The following is a 21,767-nucleotide window of genomic DNA, read 5'->3' on the forward strand; positions in this document are numbered from 1 at the left end:
CCTAACAGCATAAGGGTCACAGTAGTCTCTGACTGCTTCCTTTTCTTTATGATGGCTATTGCAGAGAATGCTATTCTTTTTCTGCATGAGGTGACTACCAAAGCCAAAGTACAATTTTGGTCTGCAAAAGTATTGGCCCCTTCTGTGACCTTCAGAGGCTCTGCTCTTCACAGAAGAAAATGGTCAGGAGAAATTCTAATTTCCACAATTTTTAGGTGATATAACAATACTTATTTTTTTTCCACAGCCTTACCAAAAGAAGCAGAAGAAAAATAAAGTCAGCAGCATGGCTTAAGTTGGCAGCTGTTACTGAACTAACGACTTGGATGGAGTATCAGATGCTGAAAACAGGCAGATTTTAATGATATGTATGTGCTATTCATGTTGTAGCTTTGTTCTTATGGCCACCACTGTAGAAATGTTGGATAATACATGTATGTAGTTAGAGAAAAGAGATATCCCTAAATACAGTACTCCTTGAAATAAAATCCTCTTTTTCCTTTTAGTCCCCACAGCTCAGTTACTGTTCCTGACTTGTAGCTTGAGCAGAGGAGTTCCTGGACCCATCCTTTCCAAAGTTTTGAAACTTATTTCCCTTAAATAAATTGAAAATCTTCATCCAATCTGCATATTGTCATCTCTTCTAAAACTTGGTTCCTATCTTGATTACAGTAGCTATCAGGAATCCCACTTCAGTCCCTCCTCATGACTAACTAAATATCTCTGCTAACTAATCTACTAAGAAATGTTTGCTACATCCTTTCACTAATTTATTAAAATGTATTTTAAGGTCACCATTCTCTCCAGCTAGTCTGACCTATTCCAGAGATGCTTTTAGCCTCCTGCATTTCTCTGCACCAGCCTGTCCTCTTTCAGGACCACTCATGATGTACAACCCTGTCTGCCCCTTAAGCCATCCTTATGCTTTCTCCTCCATCTGCTTGAACTTGTGAACCCTCATCCCTGGTGCCCTTTTGTCTGGAACGCTTACTTTCTCTTTCAGCTTTAACACCTACTTGTCCCGGGACTCCCACCGACTTTGTTCCCTCTCTCTCAGCAGCACCCACAAGACCAGCCTTTCCTGAGCCTGTTCACTTGTGTTGTGCCTGACTTCAACTTGTCCTGCTTAACCCTAGACCAGCTATGCTCTATGGGCAGGCTCATTCCCACACACATGATCTTCCTGAGTACAGCTTTACCATATGGGTAACTGTAGTACACTTTACAAGAGGGAAACTTGAAAATATTTTACCGTTCATCATGAAAACTGCAAAAGAGGATGTGAGGAGCAGCCTCCAGCACACTGTAGGGAAGGGGAAAGCGGAGGGGAGTGGGGAGGGGAGAAAAGACAGTATTTTAGGTGATAAGAGGGGTGGGGAAGGCATACAGGGATCTGTAATAATCTCTGTAACAGATTAAAAAAAAAAAAAAAAGAGAGAGAGAGAGAAAAAAAGAGAAATGAAGGAGATGGGAATAAAGAAAACATTTAAAGTCAGGAAGACAGATCCTTCCTTAGAGATGGAAATTAAGTATTTAAAACTCCTTACAATAAAAATGGCTGATTTTTTTTTTCACCCTACCTGTATGAAATCCTGCCTCTGGGGCATATCCTCATCTCACTCCACAAAAATGTGCAAAGGTGTGTCCCTGAGTGCTGAAAGGAGAATGCACTCCAGACTGTGGCAAGACAAATACTTGTGTACATGTAACGTTAGGACACTTTAGACAAGGTCCCTGCCCCTTTCCCTGCTGGGCTTTCGCAGTGGTAACTAAATAGTCTACTGCTAAGGTTTAGGCCTTAGTAATGCTAATGTGGAGTGAATTCTACAAAGCAGCAGGGCAAATGCTACAGTATTTAACCAAAGAACAATTAAATGTGCACTTACGTTCATTTGAAAGCTTGTTTACAAGCAAGACTGCCTACTTGTGCTCTCTCTGTGGCTGCTTTTGGAGAGCTACATTGTGCAACATGGTGACATGCTTCCTTTTAATCAAAATTTCTCTTTTGCTATTATACGCTGTGGAGCCACAGGCGAGTGACTTTGCAGCTTTGTCCCACAAACACGATATAGATGTTTATCACTGACACTTGATGGATGAATTCAAATGGGAGAAGCAGGAACTCGGAGGAATGAAATCTTACTGATAAATATTTCACAACATTACAGACTGCAACATATATCTTCAGATCCCATTTGGCAGAATTGCTTACAGGTGATAGGTACGTCAATTATTGTAATACTCCTGGCAATCTGAGAAACATAGATTGGAATTGATGGGCTATGTACTATTTTCCAGCTGTAGTGCAGCTCACTGCTATTATTAAGTTGTAACAAACATCTGTTCCAAGATGAAAGCACCTACAAATGCCTCTGTTTCAGAAATTACAAAAGGTTAGTTTGTTAAACATTTAATCTATGTAAACAAATACAGGCTTCATGCAAAACAGATCTGAGTATGGACTGATTATTCTATCATAGCATTGCTAACTATTACTTGCTACCATGGCAAAACATGTCAAAAACAAGAAATTCTCAGATGTATATTCCTACATAAAATGTCATATGAAAATCAGTTTACTCAGAGGCCCCTAGGTTTAGAAATAAAATTGATTTCAAAAGAAAGGAAGCATTTAAACTGTGTCATGGCAATATGGCTTATTCAGTAATAACTAGATGGTTTATTTTTAATTGCTTATGTACTTCTTCAAACTTAGCCTAGGTCAGCCATGAAGGAAAATGAATACCAGCTGCTGGCAGCTGTATAGCCTGTGCAAGCTGGACACAGTTCTCACAGCCAGTGGATGGGGTCTTAGATCAGAGAAAACATCACCACAGTTGGCACGACTGGGTGCCCATGACTGGCCTCCCTGTCACTCACAGCAGAGAGGCCGAGGGCATGTTTCTGAACTACTCTCTTACCCCTAAAGGTGGTCTCTCCAGGTCAGGGTTGAGGCACATTGGTGAGGCAATGTGGGGAAGTTTGCACTGCTGCTGCCCATGCTGTATCTGCTCTATAAATAAATAGAGGACTTTAGTCTCCAGGGCTGTCAGTTTGGCACCTTCCATGTGCACAAAAGACATGTTGTGGTTTCTTGTTTGTTTAGAAACAACCACCCAAAAAGTTATATGCAAAGCTTAGTATGGCGAATCAAAATAAATCAGATTTATTGTATGAGAGCACCTAAAATCCCATGCCTTCCACTTGCTCTCTCTTTTGTGTTTTCTACTTTTAATCTTTTAATTGTGGTAAGAATAAAAGTTATGGACCTCTTTCGGAGTTTCTTGATGACAACGGTTGCTGTTCCACCACAACTCCAATGCTGCCACCAAGCAGGCAAGAAGAAGGCCTATTGCTAAAATGCAGAAAACGCCTGCAAAACTGTGCAGCTTGAGTGCCTTCCCATCTGTCTGTGCATTGGTGTGGCTATTCAGATCACAACGCCCCATACGTGGCCACCATTTCTGTTTAAGAACATCCAAATCTCCACTTTCTTGCAACTCCAAGATCCTGCAGAAATTTGAAAACACAAGCATTAAATTCAATGACAATTTTTCTACATCTTTCCATTATTTTCCTCTTACATGTACTTCCCCACAGTTCAGAAGTTTCTTGCCATCCACCACCCCCACGTAGGATTCATCTGAAACTCTGCCATATAGAGTATCTTTCTAGTCACAGCAGCAGGTAAACTTTACTAGGTAACTAGAAAAGGGATTTTCAGAAATTCCATTGCAGTGCAAGAAGCATTCCCAAGGGAAACCACCATATTCCAGTTAGTCATGGCTGATCTGTTTACATTCAGCTGCAACAGCTGGTCCCACTAGTGAAATATGCAGCCCACTCCACTGCTGCTCTCCCACAATAATTTCAAAATCATATGAGACTAAACATGCTACTATTTGTGCACCACTTAATACAAATCTGTTTAAGCACCAACCAACTCATTTACTTCAGCAAATGTGGCTTATTCAAAAGGATTTTACTCCAATGCTGTTACTTCATGCTAGAATTACTGTGTTAACAGTTGCTAATTAATCATTGTTTTGCCTCTTGTGAAGTGTCCCTTCTCTCCATGAATGATTCATTTTGGATTTGGTTTGATAACTGTTTTTACTGTTTACTAACAACCATTTCTCTTGAGGCAGCTTTCTTTTTTGTTACACAGCTGGAGCTGTACTCCTTCTAAAGAATGAGCAAGATGGGGAAATCTTGTGCCAGTTTCCCACCTGGAGAAGTGCTCACCTTCTGCTAAGACCACGTGAAACTGCACAACGGCATGTCTTCCTTTCAGTGTACATGCTGACATGAAAAAGACACTCACAACTGATAGCTCAGAGATCACTGAAATGCCACAGGTATCGTAAGTCCTGGCAGTCCCATGCAATACTCAACAATTCTTGTTTTCCTGTACTATTGTGAGGCTGCAACCTGCCTCTCCACCCTGAAGGATAAACTGAGACATTATTACTTGCTTGCTGCATGAAATACATTGCTTCATAGCCTGAAAACATAGTAGGAATCCAAAATCTCTCTTTTATCTTTCCCCTAGATCATACAGAGCTCTAGGGACATCGGTCCTTTTTCTGCCAGGGCCAGTGCTGCCTGGAGGTGTGAGGTCACACACACCATCTCCAGTCCTTTCCTCTCTAAGCAGATTCACATGGAGCAGAAGTAGCAGCTTTGCTGAAGCCTGAATTCATAACCTTTCTGCTGTCACAGAAGGAAGAGAATTAGGTTTATTCAATAAATGGTCAATGCCAACACTGAAGTGAACCGCCAATGGGATTGCCACGCTGGCAGTAGAAAAGAATCATATAAAACAAGCTTTGTTTTGGTTTACCTCTGGGAAAAAAGATCTCTGTAGGGGCTTCCATGCTGGAGTGCAATTCCGTATCCTTTGCTGCTGATGCTGTTTCCAATGACCGTCACAGAGCATTCATCATCTGTCAGTGCAGCATATTCCACCACTGTAACATCCCACAGAAAAGCATAGTTTCCTTTCTTTGCCTGTAAACACATCATGAACACAACAAGATATAAACTAAACTACATTTCTAGGTATGAAAAAAAAAAAAAGGCAAATACATAAACCCTTAGCTTGTAATTACTCTGTGCAGTATTTCATTAAGATCACAGTTTATCTGTAGACCTCCAACATCTTATTATGTTTCTAACACTCTTCCATCCCAGCCTTACTTCACCTATGCTTTTCCCAGCAGTACCTCCTCTGCTTCAAAACTGCCTAATATGTCTTCCATTTTTAATAGAGAGAGCGCATGGGATGACGTAGGCAACTGTAAGTGTAGGAAAGGCTTACATAACAGATAATTAATTATAAATCAAAGCCATTGCTGTAACTGATGAGATCTGATGTATGTTTTGTAGGAAACATGGATTAGCAAGAGTGGGACCAGTTCCATACATTTATGTAACTAGACAGGTACAGGATGAGCATGAAGTGGTGTCTCCTAATCATCCCAGTCACCAAAACAAGAATTTTACAGATTCTCTCAAGTAAATGTGTAAGTAAAAGAAGTGCCCTCCAAGAGCTATGTCAGTCCTGGAACAAAAAAGCATGCTCTGAGCTTAAAAATAAAGTTCCCTCTTTTCTTCACAAGAAGAATCACCAGCATCTTCTATTAGCTCACTTTTGGGACAAATCTTGTTCTATTTTAGCACACACCCATGCAGATGTCCTTAAAGTTAGCCTTAATTGGGATTCATGCCAATGCCTGCACGTAGTGCATATAATGAATGTAAATCACCTTGCTTAACATAAGATGTAAGAAAAGTCTCTAGATAGGGATTCAGTAAGAGAAAAAAATCATCATTTTGTTTGGTTAAAGTAATCATTGGTTTCCTAATAAATTTAACTGTTATGTTTTTAAGTCTCTAGTGAACCTGTAGAGCACAACGGAGCAGATGGGCTGGAGTGTCTAATGCAAATACATGAATAATCACAAGTGCAGACTTCCAAGATATTAAAAAAAGCACTAACACGCACATATACACACACACACATACACGCAAAACACCTTTGGGTAATTTCAGATTTTTCTTTCTTTAGGTCAAATCAAAGCAAGATGGGAAGCTGTAAACCTTCCTATATTTTTTCATGGAAACTGAATCGCCAAGTTTCCCTAGCCAATGGCGGCAGTGCTGACATTCTTCCATGTATTTTCCATTTTGTGTAAGCTCAGTTTTGAATCATACCTGTAAGCCTATAAGACTCCCTTAGATCTTTTATTATGCCAAATTCCTCAGTTAAGCAATTAAGCTAATTTTATTTCACCATCCTTTAATATAAACCATAGCTTTCTCAAGTCCTTGACAGTTGTTTAAACATGACAATAAATCAGATGGGTGAATTATCCTCTAATAGATAGAATCCAGGGAAATAAAACTGAAAACTATGCTTTTGCCTGGATTTTCTGTAAGCTACTTGCCACAATCCACCTCCTTTCCCCCATTACATTCTGTCTGCATCCAGGCACTCAAAGATCCCCAAGTTCTTTGGTTCTGAGTTAAGCCAGAGAAAAAATATATTATAGCTTTCCTTTTTGGTGTGATTTAAATGATCCTGTACTGACCACTTTGAAAATACATTTTTTTAAGTGTATGTCAACAGTGTGGTTTGCTTTCTCCTCTGCTACCTACCTGGTCAGTTCAGAGTAACAGTAATTAATGTATATAGCTTGAGACAACAATTGCTACACTACTTCAAAACATCATTGAAGTCTAAAACACAGCATGGGGATTACACAATTAAAAAAAAAAAAAAAAAAAAAAAAGAGCTTACTTTTAAATTCATACATTTATTTAACTGACACAACTTACTAAAAAGCATGCTCAAAAAAATCTCTCTCACTTAAATGGTACTGTTTGAAACCAGACCAGAGTAAGACTTCCACACCAGTATCCCTGGCTGTCTACATGAACTAATAATGGTGGTGGAACTGAGGAAAGAACAAATACATCTCTGTTTACTGTATGTGACAGCCAGAAAAGTTTTCATAACCTATCAACACAAGGATGCGTAAAAAATAAAGGATGGCGAGGGAGGGATTCCTCAAGGCATTTAGCCTATATTCAGCTGGCAACGTATACTCTTGAAAGCCTAAAATGTGTTTTTCAAAGGTATTTTCTGAATGATCATGTACCCATAACTAACTGGGTTGTTATCAGCAAACCTCTGCATCTTGCCCTCTGCTCTTCCTGTGATGGGCTTTAACATTTCTCATTTCATGCTTTCAAATCTGTGATTGTGCTGATAGGCCTCCTACTTGGTCAGGGATGGGCGTTAATCCCACAGGCGTTCCTGGCAGGGAAGGACCATCACAAGCCCTGTTTGTGCACATCTCAGGTTGCGTTCTATGGTAAAGAGTACACAGGTTTTTATTACCTATGATAGAAAACAGTGTGCAAGCTCTGCTGCATTAAAAGGCACATAGTCACGGGACCAAAGACAATAGCATTTGTTACTCTGCACAGAATTTATTCAAAATCTGTGTTGCTAGAGAACAAAAAATAGCCTGATATATGTACAGAAAGAGAAAAAAAAAAGATTTTGTCTAAGTCACTGTGCTAAAATGTTTTGATTTTTTTAAAATGGCTGTCTTTTAGTTGTTTCAGAATTGTTCCATAAATCATATTTTCAAATTAACAGTTTACAAAAAAAGAACATTGACAACATGTCCTATATTCATCATCTTTTTCTTACTAATACTTGAGGAACACAGTCTTCCTCAAATATTCGATTTCAATTATAAGGCAATGTCTAGAGAAAAATCACATTATTGATTCTACCATTCAAGCCCCCAGTTTTCTGCACTTTATTTTATGCAGAAGAGCTTCGTACACTGACTTTCAAGGTTAGACAGATCTTTTAACAAGGTCTACTCCTCTTGCAATATTGCTATCCTATGACCTACCAATGTAAGTATTAATAAACAGTCTACCAGGTCTATCTTGTATCAATTTTATATTTTTATGACAAATAATCCTACACAGTGTCGTCACAACTGTAGAGCACTATTTCTCTGACATCTTGACCATTTTAAAATAAGTAGGAATCTGAGCTTTAAACTCTTAATTAGGTATACTTCTTATCTTCCAGCAATACTGAATGTGAGACTGCTTCCCCTCTCTGATTATCAAAAAATGACTCTCCAAAGATTCCTCTTCCCTCAGGGAAGATTTTTCCCTTCCAAAACTTCTTCCACTTGTGGCATTTTTTTCTCTGAAGAGTAGAGATCTCATACTATCAAGAGTGCTCATTGCATAGAAAGCTTCCTTATGACCAAACATTTAGTTGCTGTCTAAATTCAGCATGCTTCCCATTCCCCTAATAGCTGTTGTGACAGCTAGGAGGAGGTAGAAGGACTAAGAATTATAGGCCATACCAGGGGCTGACCTGGATGTATGGGCAGGAAACATAGCTATGCTATTTTCATATGACACTGTACTGAGGTGTACCTATCCATGGAACTCATCATGACCGCAGTGCAGCAAAGCTCCATATCCTTGTGCTCTTGCATTCACAGCTTAGCCATCTAAAGCCTGAATTATATGTTTTAGGGCCCAAAATAGAATCAAAATGTTCTAGTGATCAGACATCATTGCAAAGAAAATATAGAGAAAGAGAGGGTAAAAGGGAATGTGGCAAATATCAGCTGAGAATAGGTAAGATAACTTGAATAAAGAATGACTGAAATGAAACAGAATAATAAGATACAATTTATACTTCAGACTTCAAATTGGATTTGATATTCTCCTCCTTTTCTATGGCCTTTTTGTGACTCTCAGCATGCAGACATATTGCAGAACAAAACAGAAATAACTCAGAGTTAAACTTTCAAAAACATCTTTAACAGAAATTCAGCCAAAGAAGCACTCGTTTCTTCCACCCAGCTGGAACTACTGTAGTGGTTAACACCAAAGACACCAGATTTATCTTTGATTCAAGAGGTTTAAGAAAACAGATTTCAGAGAAAAAGAAACTTGCATTAAAAATTTTTCTTCACAATCATGAAAAATGAAAAGGCCAATAAAGATTGCCTTCTAGACAGAAGGACAAGAAAGAGAATAGTAATACTTCTGAAAAGCAGTAGCCAATCTCATAATGTTGTGCTTCAACATGGAGGGAGACAGAAGAATATTTTTCCAAGGACCCTGGTTTATTGACTGCAAAATTATGTTTTTTCAAGAAAACTTGGTAAGAAATAATAAAACTTGAAACAAGATGAACTTCAAATTCATCACTGATATGTCTGTGATTCATCTGAAACTTTACAGGAAGCTACCACACTGAAGAAAAAAGTGGAATAACGCTACATTCATCATTAATCTACAGCCAAAAATGAAGTGTCATGATAGCTGATCCCATTAAGTGGCACAGAAATATCAGAAAGTGACCTTTACATTGTTACTAGAGGAACGGTTCAAAACCAGGCTCAGATAACATTTATTTTGTGTTTAAAAATGATATAAGAAAAGCAACAGTTTTACTAAAGAGAGAACATGTCATTTAATCTTGTTGAAATTCTGTAAAAAATAATATAATTAGGAGCCACTACAGGATGTAATATAGTTGGGCTTTAAGATGTAATATATTTGGGCATTTGCTTTTACTCCAAAGGCTGGTGGGTCAAGAAATGAAGAAATTTACGAGGACCCATGAAAACACACTGATGAGCCACAACAATTCACAATGCAAAATTCAGCATGGACAATATTGGAAAAAAGACTTCAGAAAATCCTATTCATTGAACTTTTAAATTACTTGTACTCTCAAAATAAAAATGGAGAGGTGCTTGTTCAAGAAGAAAAGATCTCACAATGTTTATTGTTCATTAAAGAAGAGAAACTTTTTGAATGAAGCAAAAAGGGAAGGAATAAACTCTTACTGTGTTGTTGCATAAATCAATGATACATTCGCATTTTGTACTGTACTTGGTTTTGATCACTTCATCAAAAGCAATACACAGGAGGAAAAGAACGGATTCAGAGCAATTTTGGCACCAAATTGATTGGACAGGGGAACAAACCGTCTCCATCAAAGGAAAGCTTTTGAAAAACACAACAATAACAATTTAATTTTTTCATATATATATATATATATATATATATATATATATATATATATATATATAAAGATGTATGTGGGAGATGTGGGAGTATATAGGGACCATATCACTTCATTCTTTCAAAGCAAAAATGGCTGCTCACAATGGAAAGAGCTACAGGTTATTCGGAAAGTCATGATAGCAAATAATTATCCTAAAGAACCAATTGCCACGGGGTATTTCGCAAACACCTTATTCAGATTTGCAATTGGATTAGGAACGTATGCTGCTCCCAAACCAACATTGATAAGGCTGCGGGAGCTACCCACAGCACACATCTGGGGGATCCTGGCTATAGCTTGACCCAGAAAGAAACTTTCCACGCAACAGCATTAGTCAATCTCCTTCTGTAGTACCAGAAAATTCAAGTGGCAAAATAACATTTTGTGTGGACTTGTGATTTGTCTGGCAACCACCTCTTACTTTATGCAGAGACATTTATAAAAAGGAGGACATTTTACATGTACAATGACCACTTTCAATTGCCTTGGGAGTACAACAAAAGCAACTTGTGCCCTCAGCTCTGAAATGTATTTCTGTTGCTTACATGACTTTGCAGCACATTAATGCCCTCTCCGTGGCTGTATTTGTGTTGAAAAAGCTGTGTCTTGACAATAGGAGATGGCCACTGTGGCTACAGGGACTGTGCTATGTCTGAAAAAGCAACCTCTTCCATGGCAACCAAATGCCACAAAAGCTTTCAGGACTTTCTTCTACTATTGTTCTTTTGTTTTTAGACAGTCAAGGGGAGCAGGAACATCTCTGGGAAATGAAGAGAAGTAAATCGAACTGAGACAAACAACTGAAATACCTGCCTGTACCATAAATAAGCAATACTCTCCAATTTTGCATCAAAGCAGCATTCTTTTTGTAACTGCAGCTGCACTGTGTTGCTGTATGAAGAAAATGTAAAGGGGGAGGAGAGGAGAAAGGGTAATATAGTTGTGATTTTTTTTTTTCATTGTGTCAGGCAAGTCCTCATTCAGAGAAATGACTAAGGTATCTTTATATGCTAGAGGGATTTAGACTTCCCTTTTCCGATACAATACATTTTTTAAGGTACATTTACATCCCTTTCATGCAGCAGTATGTGTTTACGGATGGAAAGTCCAATTTCCCTTGCTGACATCATTTCTTCTTTAGAAAGACAGAATTTCTAACCATAATATTTGATACAGATAACTTGTCTCTTTATTCAAAAAGCTCAATGAGCTAGCAGGAGTGACATTTAAACTATAAACATGAGTGTTCAGCTGACAATGTTATTAAATATTAAGCCCAATTTATGTGTCTAATCAAATAGCAGCTTTGGTCAGCTTTGGGGACTGAAGTAAATTTGGTTGTCATTGACATTAATTGAATGAGCTGATCAAGCTATATAAAAATCACCCTACAACATTAAAATCAAACTTAATATAAAAAAGTTATTATCACTTACATGAGACAGAGAAGCCAGCTCCCTAAAGACAATGCAGTTGGTAGTCTAAACAGCTTGCTAGTCTACAGCTGCATTTAAGGCTTAGCCAAATCTAGCTATAATAAATGGCAGCATACAACTGGCTTACAGAATGAGAGTATTTATAGTCTCACTGGTAGAGACTATCCGCTGACATAAGAACAGTAACAAAATAAAATAAAATAAAATGAAACATAAAAAGAAGTAAAATAATGTACCTTTTCCTGAGGTAATTTGTTTTATTATTGTTTTTAATGCCATGTTAGCTAGGTAAGTACTTAATAGCACTATTTGCACTATTTCTACTTTCTTATAAATGTTTAGAAAGTCTCAAAATAGAAGCTTAATTTTCACAAAATGATGAACAGATTAAAAAAACAAAAACAAAAACAAAAAACACAGACTTGACTATAGCCAGGTTTCTGCCTTGTACAAAGGAAGAAAGGGTATTTAAGTCAAGTTCATAGAGCTTTAGGAAGCTCAGCTAGGAGGTGGGAGAACAGGGAGGGTGAACCAAAATTGTTAACTAAATATTCCTTTACTGGGAGAGGCAAGTCTTTCTCCCATAAAATAAGGATTTTATGCAGAAACCACACAAACAATTGGAAATTTTATGATAAAGGACTTTGATTTGCAAATGGAATGACCTGTGCCACTGTGTTCATCCCTGTAATTACATTGTAAAACCCAGTAAATAGGGGATGCTTTCCCTATGACTGTTGAGAAAAAATTCTAAAGAATAAAATAACTGAAGCCCTAAAACGTTCTTATTTCTCACTTACAAAAGCATGAGGAACTAATAAGATATTTGTTCCAAATCTGTGTTTCATTGACAACAGAATAAATCTGATCAAATAATCAAGACTTTAATAACAACTGTTTTCTTGTTTCATGAAAAAAGGTCAATTGACAAATAAAGGAGACACTTTTCTTTAAAGGAGAAGCACATTAAACTTTGACTACTTCTGTGTACCTTCTGCCATAAAGCACTCCCAGAAACATGTGGTTTGGTGTTATTTATTACCTGTATTTCCTGAGCTACAAGATGGAAAGCAGACAGGAAGAGTGGCAAACTAAGGGTGCCAGAAAAAGTGTGGACATTTGTATTTTCCTAATCTCACCCAGGGCTGTTCGTCACAGGACTAAGCACAAGCATATAGAATCCCAAGCTATTATGTGTATATCAGATCTTGATTCCAACATCAATGCTCAGTTTCACCAAAACAATTGCACAGTCATATATGAGAGAAGTTAAAGCTAGGTGAAAGCATGCTGACAGGTAAAAGAGTATATGCATATATATATATTTTTTTAATTATTATTATTATTATTATTTTAAGCCTGGAATAAACAACACTTTGCATGAAATTCCCGTTCTACGAAAAATTAGTACATTTTCAGTGAATCTCTTAATTTTTGCTCATGTTTCTAATACCTACTTTAATCCTCAGGTAAAAACAAAACAAAATTTACAAACACACACATAAAGTGAGCAAAGGACAAGTGTCAATACCTGGATAATACAAAGCATGATATTGAAGAGGAGTATTTCCAGAGAGCCCAAGAAAGCTAGAAACCTTATGGCCAGAGCCAAAGAACGACCTTAATAATGGAAATTTAGGCAGAGCTAAAGTACTTAAATTCAAATCCATGACTCCAGAATATGCTACTTATTTGCTATTAAGTTACTAAAAGAAACTTTAGATAAGGATATTTTTGTTTGAAGTTCCAGTGTAATTGCATTAATGGGACTTAACATTATTAACTTCATGCAAACAGCATTGATGCAGCACAAAAATTAAATAAAGAACCCTGTAATCCAGTCTTACCTTTCTGATGCCTTCAGAAGGGTTCGATACACAATTATCTGCCCCATTATTCTTACTGATTGTCCTCCACAGTTCAGCAAATGTGTTATCCTGCTCCAGAGGGTTTGTCCCTTTTGCTTTAAAGTATTCATACACTGCTGAATCCCTGACTGTACCATAAGAAATATCCATTTGTTTGGACAGATCCTGAAATGTTCTGAAATTCAAGCAATATTGAGATATTAGTGTTACATAACACGCGACTGAAATTTAATTCATTAAATGGTTTATATGTCTATCTTTAGTCAAAATGAACCATACCAAGTAGAATTTGCATATCTCTTGCCTTCATCATAAAGGAAAACCAAAGAGTAATTTAATTAAAATGAAATCATATGACATTAATCATACCTGACCTCTTTTTTACCTCAGTAAAGATTTATTTATTTATTTTTGGTTAAATAATATCCACACTAAACATTATTGTGCCAAGTTTGCACAAGAAGGGAATGTAATACAGACCTCCTCAAGCACAGGATGAAACTAAGAATGCAAATATAAACACCTAGCATCACTAGCAAAATGTCACAGAACTCAGTGGGACTGGTTTATAGTACCACCAATATTCTATCCAACTCCAAACCAATACCACCGTTTTAAACAAACAAATAAAAGTCTCGGTTCTGATTTCCAGTAAGTACTAGTCACCATCTCTTTCTCTCTTTTCACAGCCTCTGGTAAAACAGACATTTTTCATTCACACACAGGGCTAGCTTTCATTTACTCATCATCATACCACTCTGGAAGTGTAAATGGGCCTCAACCTGAGTGACTGTGAATGCATCATTTATTTTCAAATTGTACAGAATGTAATTCACTCCTGTTTTACAGCCTTTTCTGCACAGAAAGGTGTAAATCACTGCCTCTGTCACTGAAAAACAAACCAAGTTTCAAAACATTTAAAGGGGCATCACTACCATCAAAAGAAGCATCCGATCAGTTTTCCACGAGCCACTGATTTCCATTCGTGTGCCCCCCTCCTTTGTCCCCAAGTCTCACTTGCTGCAATGGTACAGTATTTTCCATCTGCGCATACACACACAAACGCACATGATGCTTCTCATATGAGCTACCAACTAAGTCTGGGTGAGACTAAACTAAAACAACCCCTCATGCCTCTGTCACCCAATTCCTTTTTCCCCAAACAACCTTTCATTAAAGAAAAAAAAATCCTCTTCAAAGCATCTGAAAGGCCCACTCATGCCACCTCCCACTCAATGCCAACTCTTGGAACTGTAAAAGCAAAGCATTTTGTCTGGCAGCTCCTGCAGAAGATCTCTTCAAAATGCTCCCAGGCAGTCTTCCTTTGGCCCATGATCTGAAGCTGTTTTCCACAGCTGAAGACTTGCCACAGACAATATTTTTCTGTCACCCTCTTCCTTTTTTCACTGGGGCTATCCCACTAGTTACACCTTACACCACTGCAACGTTCCACACAACACTGTTGAAAGCACAGCAATCTAGGCACATAGACATAAACCCACATAGAACCCACATAGAAATATTTAGAGAACTCTTCCATCTTCTCCACCATGTCACCTCCAGGCCTCCCAGGCTTGGTCCCGAAGTGCCCCTTTACCTGCATGCCCTGTGAGAGTCTGCCAGCTCCGTCGCCAAAGAAAAACCTTTCCAACTCACAAGCTGTTTCTAACATTTTAAGTGGTTTAAATTCTTAAATTGTGTTAAGGACTTTTTATCATTTTAAGCTGTTAAGCAGCTTTAAGTAAGACTGTGAACAGGTCTTCTCTCTGTATGCTGCACACTTGCAGATTTGGGCTAACTCTGGGAGCTGCATCAAAACCCAGACCTGTTATTTCTTTCACTCTGTATATACCCCTTTGGGAAAATACAAATGAAAGTCCTGGAAGTTGCTGGATATTAAAAATTCGAATGAAAATGAGAGAATTCATGCCGATCCTTTCTCTCTCTGTTTAACAGTACTGAAACATATTCTGATCTCCTAAACGTTTCCGGTACATTTCACTGAACAGGACCATTTTTCCTGCAGTCTTGATCTAAATGATGACATGCTACATTTAGTTCCTTTTTATTTTTTAAAATAAATTTCATCATATCACAGGGAATTGCTTATGTCCTGGGAATGGATGATCTGACTGTTAAAAGACACATTTCTGTCTATTTTATGTACAAATGACTAAGAAAGGTACTCGATACACACAGGCGGGTTTCTGTGGCAACCCTTTTCAGAGTTTGATGTACACATTTCAGTACCTGTAGAAGCACATATACAGAAGCACACTAGCAGAAGCATTTTTAATTAATGTTCTTTAACACAACTTTCAGCTGCTAACAACTTTACAAATGTCTACTATTCATGCTGCCATTCTGTTTGAAAATTTGCACATGAGAGTTTGAACGTTAAAAAAACAACTCTAGTTTTCATAATGTTTCGTAATGTGAATATCTAGACCACTTCTATTGCCTCTATTACAGCGGAAGCTTTTTGACAGAAATGTGCCTTTTGTTTTAGCTAAATTATACTTTATTGACAATCACTACTTTTGTTTTAGCTAAATTACATTTTATTGACAATCAGTGCTGTACAAAAGCACAGTACATCTTGCTTTTTGAACAGCACATTTTCTTCAATTCTCTAAACATTGCAGTGCACAGCGAGTAAATTCTGAGTGTAAATCAAGTGCTTTGCTGGCCCAGTAAGCAGGTAATCAGCGCAGGTGGCAGGGAGGGAAGCACAGACTTTGCTTGGGTGCTGTGGAGAAGACAACTACCATCCCTTCAGCTGGCAGAGTTTTCCTAGAAGAGATAATTTGGAATGCTGCACGTCTTAAGGATTGCATGCACCTTCCTTGCAGTGCCCCATTTGATGTATTATAAGAACAGCTCCTGACAGAGGAAATTCTCTGTACTATGGCCAACATTGGAAATGTCTTCTGAGAGACACAAGATCACTAAAGGACACGGCTAGGGTTGCAGCAGGTAACCAAGTTTGTGAGTTGTTCCTGTAGCATAAATTCAGAAGGATGGTGGCTGAGTGAGAAAATAACCTTATATCTTTACCAAATGGACCACTTAACCGAAATTATCTCAGAAATTATCCTGACAGGGAATGCTCTAGACAATGGCTCTTATTCTGCATAAAAGATTTCTTTGTCTCTATGTAAATTTTATTTCTGCACTGAAGTGGAAACAATGCTCAGCATCTCCAAAGCTGGAGAAGTGATCAAAAGATCTGGGTATGGTGGGTAAGGTCACATACATAAAAGACATGGAATGGATATTAGTATCTCCTGTCTTTTACAGGATTAATTAAGATAATCACAAGTGCAGGTTCTAAACATTGTTATTTTAACTTCCTCAGATCTTCCATCACTAGACAAAATCATTCACTGTCAGCTTTCAGAGTGGTTATATCTTAGCATTGCATCATTCTCTAAAGACAGCTGCTTTCTTTGTTCTTTGACTTCTTTCATTTATGTTACCAGCCATCAGCTGAAACCACCTTTGTTAGCAATTCAAATTCTTGGCTCACTTTCCTATGGCAAAGATTTCACGTATTTAATATATAAAATTATTTGCAACAAAAATATGTAGCATAACAAGATGCCCCATTAACCTTACCACCTCAATTATTGGATCTCAGAACCCATTAAGGACTCTCTGTAAGTGTGATTAAAGATAAAACTAGTAAAGCAGAAAAAGCCAATGTACCTCACTTACAGTTATAGGAGCTGACCTTCAATTTGTAGATAAATACATCCACTGCGCGATTACTATAATTGGCAAGTACATGTAAACCAATTGATTTAAGTAAATGTACCTGTGGTCTATCTAAACAAAAATGTTGTCCTTCAGAACTGTATTACCAGCTGAAATATTTAACCAGTGCAATAATGCCTGCAAGATAAATGCTACAATAGATAAATAATTTCTAGCAGAGTTGAAATTGCTTCACGTAGAGTCAACTGAAAACCATTTGTTTTATTTTTTAGAAACACATTGACATAAACCATATGCTGTGGAACAAACATTCAGGCTATAGTTGCACTAACATTTATAATTAGACCACTAGAAATAATTGCCACAATAAAAATACTGGCTAAGTTACACTTTTTGGAGATTCTTTCTTACTATTAAAAGAGTTGTGCAGCTGTAGATGCATAGCCTAAAAAGGTTTTGCTAGTATAGCTTTATATTACTCTAGAACTGCTATAAATAAAATAATTTCTGGATGAACAGTATGAACAAATCCTGTCTAAGTGACAGACTAAACCTGTCACCAGGTGCCTTTAAGTAACTGCTGATCAATTAACTCAATTTATAAAACTGCAGCCTAGTAGTAAGGCTGCAGGGCTGTTTCACCCAAAACTGTTACTCAGAATCATCAGATATGATCAAGGTATAAAAAAATAAACACACAAACAAACAAAACTGCAAAGAAACAAAACAAAAACAAAACAAAGAACAACAACAAAACAACACAGAAAGACAACCAAACAGGTGCCTTTCATTTCAAAACCTTTTTTTTTTAATATTTAAAAAACATATGTATTCATAGTAACGACGATTTTTATTTATTTACTTACTTTGAGTCAAGAAATACTTACCTATTGAATTTTCCCCCAACCTTACCATTCTCTTCTTAAAAAAAAAGTTTGGAGAATGTTGCACATCTGTAACCCTATGTGTAAAGTCCATTACTTTAAACAAGTTAATTAACTGGCAGAGTTATGTCATGATTTAATCCTCTTCTATACCACAGTAATAAATGTAATATTTTATCTTGACTACAGCCTTAAAGAAACCATAATGGGCAGAGTGGCAGCTCCTTGATTCTGAGGTAGTTTCTCATTAGCATTCACCACCACCAATGTTCTGACACTGTAACACCAGGGATTTTTCCAGTCTGATATTACTTAAGGAACGTTAGTATTTCAGCAGTTTCTGAATCCACAGTATTATTTTAAAATGATGCAATATTTTTCATGCTTAGCCTCTGTTTGTTCATCTACACATAGACCAGCAGAAATAACATAGCTTGAGGTTAGACATAAAAGTAGTAATCAGCACTCTGCCCTTGCTTTTCCAGGTTGTGAGAAGACTTTAGAATAACTGCTCCCTTCATATCACTACATACATTTTGAAAACAATGCAATATAAATAATTCCTCTCCACTAAACTAATTGTTTTTCTTCATCAATATTAATGCCTAAATCATACAGAAATGTTTAAAAAAAACGGTGCTTTGCCATATTTGGCAGGGAAAGCTATGTTCTTATTTTACCTAGGGAAGCCACTACTCTAAGATTATTGCTCAATATAGCATAATATTTTAGGTGATGGCTGCCATTAAGATAAAGCAACCCGGAGAAGATGAGTTTTAAGCTGCTTTACGTAAATGAAGCCTTAGAAATAGATACAAAAAATGTACACCACAAGTCCTAAATTTCTGCTTTTTAAATACCTTAAAATTATTTTTTTTTCAAACTTTTTTCAAAACTTGGAAATTGATGACATTTACAGAATTAAATACTCCTGCAGTTCCTAACTATAAGTTTTGTCAACAGCATGAATTGGAGGGAAATTTGTGTTTTGCACATTGGGGAAAAGTGTAAATCCACTACACTTTTAAGTATAAATGACAGTAGCTGAATTGATTTGACCACCTTATACTGACAGTGTAAACCCAAGAACTACCTATGAGCTGAAATCTAGCAAATAAAATCCTATCTGAAAATAGATTTATTTGATAAATTATCAATAGTGGAAAGCAAGGGCTTGAAAGAGAATGCTCTGTAAACTGCAGAAGTGTTCACATTTTGAGATACAAAACTGCTCAGCACTAGACCATCCAAGGGTATGTTTGCCAAGACAGTAAGAACAAATGAGAAAATGGTGTTTGTTGCTGATGACCACACAGCCTAACCACCAAGAGACAGACTCTGAAGCCAGGCAAGCTTTGCAGTATCAGCTGCTTCTTTGCACATGTCTCCAATGCGAAAACAGCTGACATTTGAGGCAAGCAAGAGCAATCTGCAAAACTGGAAAATCTTTGGAAGTAAAACTGAACCAAGGTTGTGGGCTGCAGTGTGCTGGCATGGCTAATTTATGGTTTTAAACACATACAAACAGAAGATCACTCAGTTCAGAACCTGAGACCTCTTTAATTTTAATATCCATTTATGGAGTACCAAGGAAAAGAACCTGGGCCCTAGTCCATTATGCACAGATAACCAAACATTGGTCTTTGGACTCTAGTTTTAAGGAAGATTTATGGGTGGAATGAAAATGTCTTAAGACATCTGAACCTGAGTTCAAACTTCCATGTAAAAACATTCCCTAGAGCTGGTCTACCCAAGTTGAAGTTTAGCTGGCTGAAGACAAAAAAAATATATATATAAATCTGTTACAGATAGAATTTCCCACTAGTTTATAATAATCTCAATTAATCAGAGGCTTGTGTGAAAACTTTTGTTGTCTTACTAAATCCAAGTTATAAAAGCACAAGCCCACTTAAAAATTAAAAAAAAAATAAAAAATAGCAGGTAATCCTCCTAAGCACCAGTGCAGCCAATAATCAGTAAGCCTTCAGTAACATTTCTATGAGTTTCAAGCATTTGTTGGCAGTGCATATAGGACTGTTACTAGCATCTGTTAAACTGGATGTAAAATACATAAATTAAAAATACAGGCCACTTTTAAGATTACCTCTAGGAGTGAGGCCAATAAGACTGTTCACAGTATTGCTGGAATGGCAGTAGCCTCAGGACAGAGAGCATTTAAAGGAAAGCAGGTTTAGTTCCATGTCTAATATCTTCAGACTTCAGAAGAATTTGGTCCATGGTTATAATTTGTGCATCTCTTTGACTTTCTTCAAAATTATGAAAAATCAAACTGAGCTCTTAAATCAATCACTGAATTGCCAACTTCTCTACAGTGACGTGACCAAATTCTGCATTGTTCCATTTCACTGCCACGCAAGTCACTTCAACCACCCTTAATTCTGCCTCAGCGTGGTGATGTGCACAGCAATGGCTTTCTTCAGAAAATGCACTAAGAAAAAATCTTAACTTCACTGCAAGAGACAGTCCAGTAGAAATCAGCAGCAGTACTTGCATGCTTAATAGACACTTTGCAGGATCAAGTCCTTCACCAGCAAATATATCACTCTAGATTTCACATAGAGCTCATTTCATCAGCTGTCCATGAAAAATACCATCCACTTTATTTTAAACAACAAAAGCTTTAGCAGAAAAAGCCTCGTGGGAGTTTCTGCGAGGGAAGCCATAAGCACTGGTAGATTAAACTACACTGAATCAATGGAGTTGCAGCCCTTCACACCAGGGCTAAACATTTCCTGATCACTAAAGGAGACAAACAATGCTGGCATTTATGGCTATATATGCACTTGTAATCATCAGCGGAGCAGAACAGCTGCTACATATGATTTCAAAGACGCAGGGACTTTCCTCCTGTGGAAAAACCAATCAATTGGCATGTGTCACAAACCACGTTGCCATGTCAACTACATACTTTTACTACAGTGAAAACAAATAGTGATTGAACCCCCAGCAGGTAACGGCACTGCAGCAGCTGCTTATTACAGCAGCTGTTTTCATGATGATAATGGTCATGGCTGCCAGTGTGGTGGCATCCATGAGCCCCTGTCTGGACTGGGACTCACTGCCCTGTACTAGACACAACCAAAAGCAAAGGATAATATTCAGTTGTGGATTTAGTGGGGGATGGAAACTACAGCCAGCTTTATTTCTGCCACAGGGGAAGGGGCTTATGTGTGTCCCTGTGCCACTTGTGATGGCAACAGTCCTATCACCCTTCCAGCATGGGGCTGAGACTGTTTCTCTCCTGCTGCCCTAAAGAAGTTTATTAGGGTTCCTAGCATAACTAACAGGGACCAGTACTGCTGAAGATCGGTGAAACCATTCATGTACACCAAAGCACATACTCAAGGGCTAGCAGAAAAAGTAGAAAAAAGAAAGGCAAATCAAAATTGGCAAATAGCATGTACACAATGTACTAAAGAACTTGTCCACAAGACACAGAACTTGTCCAGTGTCTCCAATTATTTAATGTCTTTGAAACAATTTCCATCAGCTGTAGTTCCTAAGTGCAAAGGGAAAGACAAGAAAACTAAACCAAGTTGTCTTCTAAAATCCCAACACAGCAAACAGAATCATTTCAATGCAGATTGAGGGTTTTCACTGGGACTGTGCTCCTGCACAGCTACTGCACGATTAATTCCTAAAAGAATGGAGCAAACAGCATGTATAACCAGTGATGAAATGCAAAGCCATAGTTAAAGCTATTAATAAATGA

At 37.6% G+C, this 21,767-nt stretch overlaps 1 protein-coding gene across 11 annotated transcripts in view; it reads right to left on the reverse strand.

The window, feature by feature from the left end:
• The window catches only part of GRID1 (glutamate ionotropic receptor delta type subunit 1), a 584,921-nt gene that overhangs the window by 14,580 nt on the left and 548,574 nt on the right, over nt 1-21,767 (reverse strand). For 7 of the 11 annotated variants that reach the window (XM_038181269.2, XM_038181267.2, XM_038181268.2 and 4 more), the window contains 4 exons: nt 13,413-13,608; nt 4,844-5,010; nt 3,270-3,510; nt 2,922-3,008 (listed from right to left, as the gene is read on the reverse strand). In XM_038181269.2, coding sequence (XP_038037197.1) covers nt 2,922-3,008; nt 3,270-3,510; nt 4,844-5,010; nt 13,413-13,608 — 691 coding nt within the window. Of the gene's footprint in view, nt 1-2,394; nt 3,014-3,269; nt 3,511-4,843; nt 5,011-13,412; nt 13,609-21,767 lie in introns of those variants that run through there. The other 4 variants (XM_038181264.2, XM_038181265.2, XM_038181270.2 and 1 more) reach the window with 3 other exon arrangements.

The sequence above is a fragment of the Anas platyrhynchos genome, chromosome 6 (assembly GCF_047663525.1).
Source record: "Anas platyrhynchos isolate ZD024472 breed Pekin duck chromosome 6, IASCAAS_PekinDuck_T2T, whole genome shotgun sequence".
In the NCBI taxonomy this organism is placed as follows: Eukaryota; Metazoa; Chordata; class Aves; order Anseriformes; family Anatidae; genus Anas; species Anas platyrhynchos.